Source organism: Convolutriloba macropyga, chromosome 4, assembly GCF_964194025.1.
Source record: "Convolutriloba macropyga chromosome 4, txConMacr16.3, whole genome shotgun sequence".
Classification (NCBI taxonomy): Eukaryota; Metazoa; Xenacoelomorpha; order Acoela; family Convolutidae; genus Convolutriloba; species Convolutriloba macropyga.
This window is the reverse complement of record NC_134471.1, coordinates 7,425,525-7,429,414: the sequence shown is the minus strand read 5'-3', so window position 1 is coordinate 7,429,414 and position 3,890 is coordinate 7,425,525. Positions and strand designations below refer to the sequence as shown.

General features: G+C 39.7%; 1 protein-coding gene across 1 annotated transcript; it reads left to right on the top strand.

Moving 5' to 3' along the window:
- The first annotated feature begins 562 nt into the window (after positions 1–562).
- On the top strand, positions 563–3,423 carry LOC142337443 (N-terminal kinase-like protein). The gene has a single exon (XM_075386673.1). It carries the CDS (start codon positions 609–611, stop codon positions 3,267–3,269), a length of 2,661 nt encoding a protein of 886 aa, XP_075242788.1. The 5' UTR covers positions 563–608; the 3' UTR covers positions 3,270–3,423.
- The last annotated feature ends 467 nt before the right edge of the window (positions 3,424–3,890 follow it).

The following is a 3,890-nucleotide window of genomic DNA, read 5'->3' as shown; positions in this document are numbered from 1 at the left end:
TTCCAGTTAATTGGAAGGTTAGTTATTGCGTAAAGATGACTTGGAGTTGTTTCGGAATTCTTCCGGCTAGGTTTTAGTATTCTTGGATCTGCTAAGAAATATGGATCTTTTCCGTATGTGCCCCCGTACGTTATGCACCCTCTTCCCCCCAGTTACAGAGCACGTGCCATTACATAGTAAATCATAATGTAAAAATATGGCACGTACGCCTGGGGGTTGCAAATAACATGCACCCACTAAGCGGGGGCGGGCACAAGCGGAAAAGATTCGAAAATATAGATTTGGAGTTCAGGCTCAGTGTGCTTTCGTCGCAGTACTTAGCTGTTTGTAGTCTCTTGAATGAATGCGCGCATCTTTTGAACCGGGTTTTGGTTACAGCTCATTTCAATCTCATTGACAAATTGTTTTATTGCGTTAAGTGCTTTCGATAGGTGCAGCTTTTCGTACCATAAACTGTGTGATCAACCTTTGATAGATATTTACATTAGGTTTCGAAATATGGGAACTGAGAGATGTTTTATCGTGAACTTAATGAAACAGTTCTAATGTAAAAATCCTGACACTTTTTTGACTGAATTTGTTTTTTTTCCAGATAATCTCAATGCAATATGTGGTCCTACTTTTCCCGCGATTCTCTTGCTCAGTTCGGTTACGAATTCTCCGATGAAGTTATGTATCTAACTGACAAAACGTTATGGAAAGTATTCAACGGCAAGAAAAAAGTGACCCCATATGATAAAGCCACACTGTTTTTATGTGAACTAAAAGGCCTGATGCCTGATAAAAGTGAGCAAATGAAAAGTTGCTTCAGGAGTTTTAAAACTCTCAGACATCCGAATTTGTTAGCTTTCGTAGACGGGGTTGAAGCTGCAGATAAAATCTGTGTAGCTACTGAACCTGTGATTAGTCTCAGCCAATACGCAATGGACAACGATTTATCAATAGAAGAAGTAACTCTCGGTCTTAATCAGATCTGTACAGCCTTAGAATTCGTCATACAGAGGTGCAATATGATCCACAATAACGTCAACTGGAACTCAGTTTTTGTCACAAGAAGCGGCGAATGGAAACTCGGTGGATTTGAATTCCTTATGAAGAAGGATTCGGAAATATTTCCTTCTAAGCTGCCGTCATTGCAAGTGTATGATCCGCCCGAAAAATCACGAGGTGGTTTGAATAAACGGGCATTACACGCGACTGATTCTTGGGGTTTGGGTTGTATTTTGTGGGAATTGTATAATGGACCTATGCCAAAGCCTCAGGCTGTGAAAACTGCAGGAAAAATACCTCATTCTTTGTGCGATATCTTTTCTACATTGACCACTACTAACCCCGGCAACCGATTGTCGCCATGGCAATTGAACGAGCAAAGTTTACTGCCCGGTGGCTGCATGAATAATGTGTTAGTTAAAACAAATTTATTTTTGGATGAAATTTCTATTAAGAATACGGAAGAAAAACGTTATTTTTTCCAATCGTTGCACGAGAAACTAGAAACATTTCCGAAATGTTATCTGGTTTATAAACTGTTACCAATTTTACTAGAAACGGTGACCAGTAACATTGCCTTTGGTTCCATTATTCTGCCTTCCTTGATGAAAATCGGCGAAAGTTTGGAAAGCGACGAGTACGAAGCTCAAATAGTTCCAGTTGTTGTGAAGTTATTTTCATCACCAGATCGACAGACCAGAATGAATTTGCTGACTAAAGTTGATTGCTATATCGAGCATGTTAAAAACTCGACTGTTAACAATGATATATATCCGCATATCGTTCAGGGTTTTATGGACACGAACCCTACAGTGCGAGAACAAACAGTCAAAGCCATGTTATTTGTAGCACCTAAACTCAACTCCAAAAATTTGAACGATGATCTAATGAGACAGTTCGCCCGAATACAGGCAAAAGACGAACACGCTGGTATCCGAACTAACACAACAGTGTGTATTGGGAAGTTAGCTGGCTACATGGATCCAGCTACAAGGCAGAAAGTCCTACCTGCTGCCAGTGCTAAAGCGATGAGAGATCCCTTCCCGCCTTCTCGAATTGCTGGAATTCTTGCAATCTTGGCAAACTTGAAGTACTTCACGGTGAAAGATACAGCTTGTAGATGCTTGCCTACTGTTTGCCCATTAACGTGCGATCCGGAAAAACCGGTTCGAGAACAAGCTTTCAAAGCGGTCAGTTTGATGGTCAAACGTCTGGAAGATGCCCACGAGAAGCCAGAGAAAATTGCCGAGATGGAACTAGAAGTGAACAAAACTGTGAGTCATAGCAGTGGTAACAAAGATCTGCTTAAAAGTTTTACAGGTTGGGTGCTAAGTTCGTGGTCCGGTAACACTGCCAGCGATTCCTCTCAACAGAATCAACAAGGAACTGGAGAAGAACGAGGTGGTGGAGTAGCAGCAGTAAGCGCTCAAAACGGTTCTGCTGTAAAAGACCAATCGGCGAAAAAACTGAATTCTTTGGGTGGTAGTAGAACGCACAACACCGATTCAAAGATTAAATCATCGAATTGGAAAGATACAGAAATGGTTAAAACAGAACCATCCAGCGGGGAAGTAGCTTCTAAAAGTGGTTGGAGCGATGATGACGCTGATGATGAATTCGAACAAATGTTTGAAGACAAACCACCCATTTCCAAAACTTCGCCTTTCAAATCATCAGCTGGCACTGCGAGTAACAAAAGCATATTTACAGCACCGACTGGTGATACCAAACAGGATAGATTCTCAGTTTGGGAAGACAAAAGTGCAGGTTGGGGTGATGTTGATAACGATGATTTGGATGAAGATGATGCCTGGGAAGATTTCGACCAATCAGCCTCCCGCAAAAGCTCAAAAACCTCAAATTCATGGAAAGCGAGCCATACTTCCAATTTAGACCCGACAAGAATTGAGAAAACATTCCAGAATGAGCAATCTTCCATTTATCCAACTTCAAGTTCTGTATCGACAAGTAAACCATTTAAAGCAACTATAAATTCTCTCTCTGCATTTAGTGATGACAACCCGTCACGAACGACCTCAAAAGCATCTACTGCTGCTAGTTCGCAACAAAAGCCTTTATTCCTTCCCAAACCGGTCAAAAAGCGACCAGAACTTAACATAAAGCCAGATGATTTTTTGAGCCGCATTGAAAAAGAAAGCAATTCCTCAACTTTTCCTGTTTCTACTGCGAAATTTGGAACCTTGCCTCCACAAGGTGCAAACTCCAAACAAACAAGCGGAGGGGGAGGAGGTGCATGGGACCAGTGGGGAGCCTGGTGATATGGTGATTATTATTAGCCACACGTGGTTAATTAATGCAACTATGGTGCTCACTCAATGTAATGGTTTCGGAATCACGGGCTATTAATAATTAAATCAATTATGTAAAGATTGTAAATTTGCTGGCACATTCTTAAAAATTCCTGTTAGATTATTCAGATATCTTTACATGCGTTTTAAAAAGTTTTATTTTTCAAGTGATACGATGTTAATTTAATTTATGTGAATTAGTTTTAGACTAATTTACGAAAGTTTTAAATCTCGAAAGTTTTAAACGCTTCTAAAGGAATTCTGAATGTGCTGAGTAAAGTTGTAGTAAAGTAAAATGTTTGAATTGATGTAGATTAATATGGTAAAATGTACAATTATTTTCAGAATTTTGATCTCTGCATATAATGACTGTTTCCAGTAAAGTATTTCTTCACCTGGAATTTACAATTGGAATGGAAGAAAGTATCAATTGTATTTTAGTAGTGTTTTTTCTCTTTCTAGTATCGAAGAATTAACATATCAGTTGACAATTGTTTAGTATCTTGAGTTGTTGACGATTTCATGCAAGTCTACTTCTGTCTACCACCTCAAGTTTAGACAATATTTGCTGATAGGCGGAACTGTCGCTGG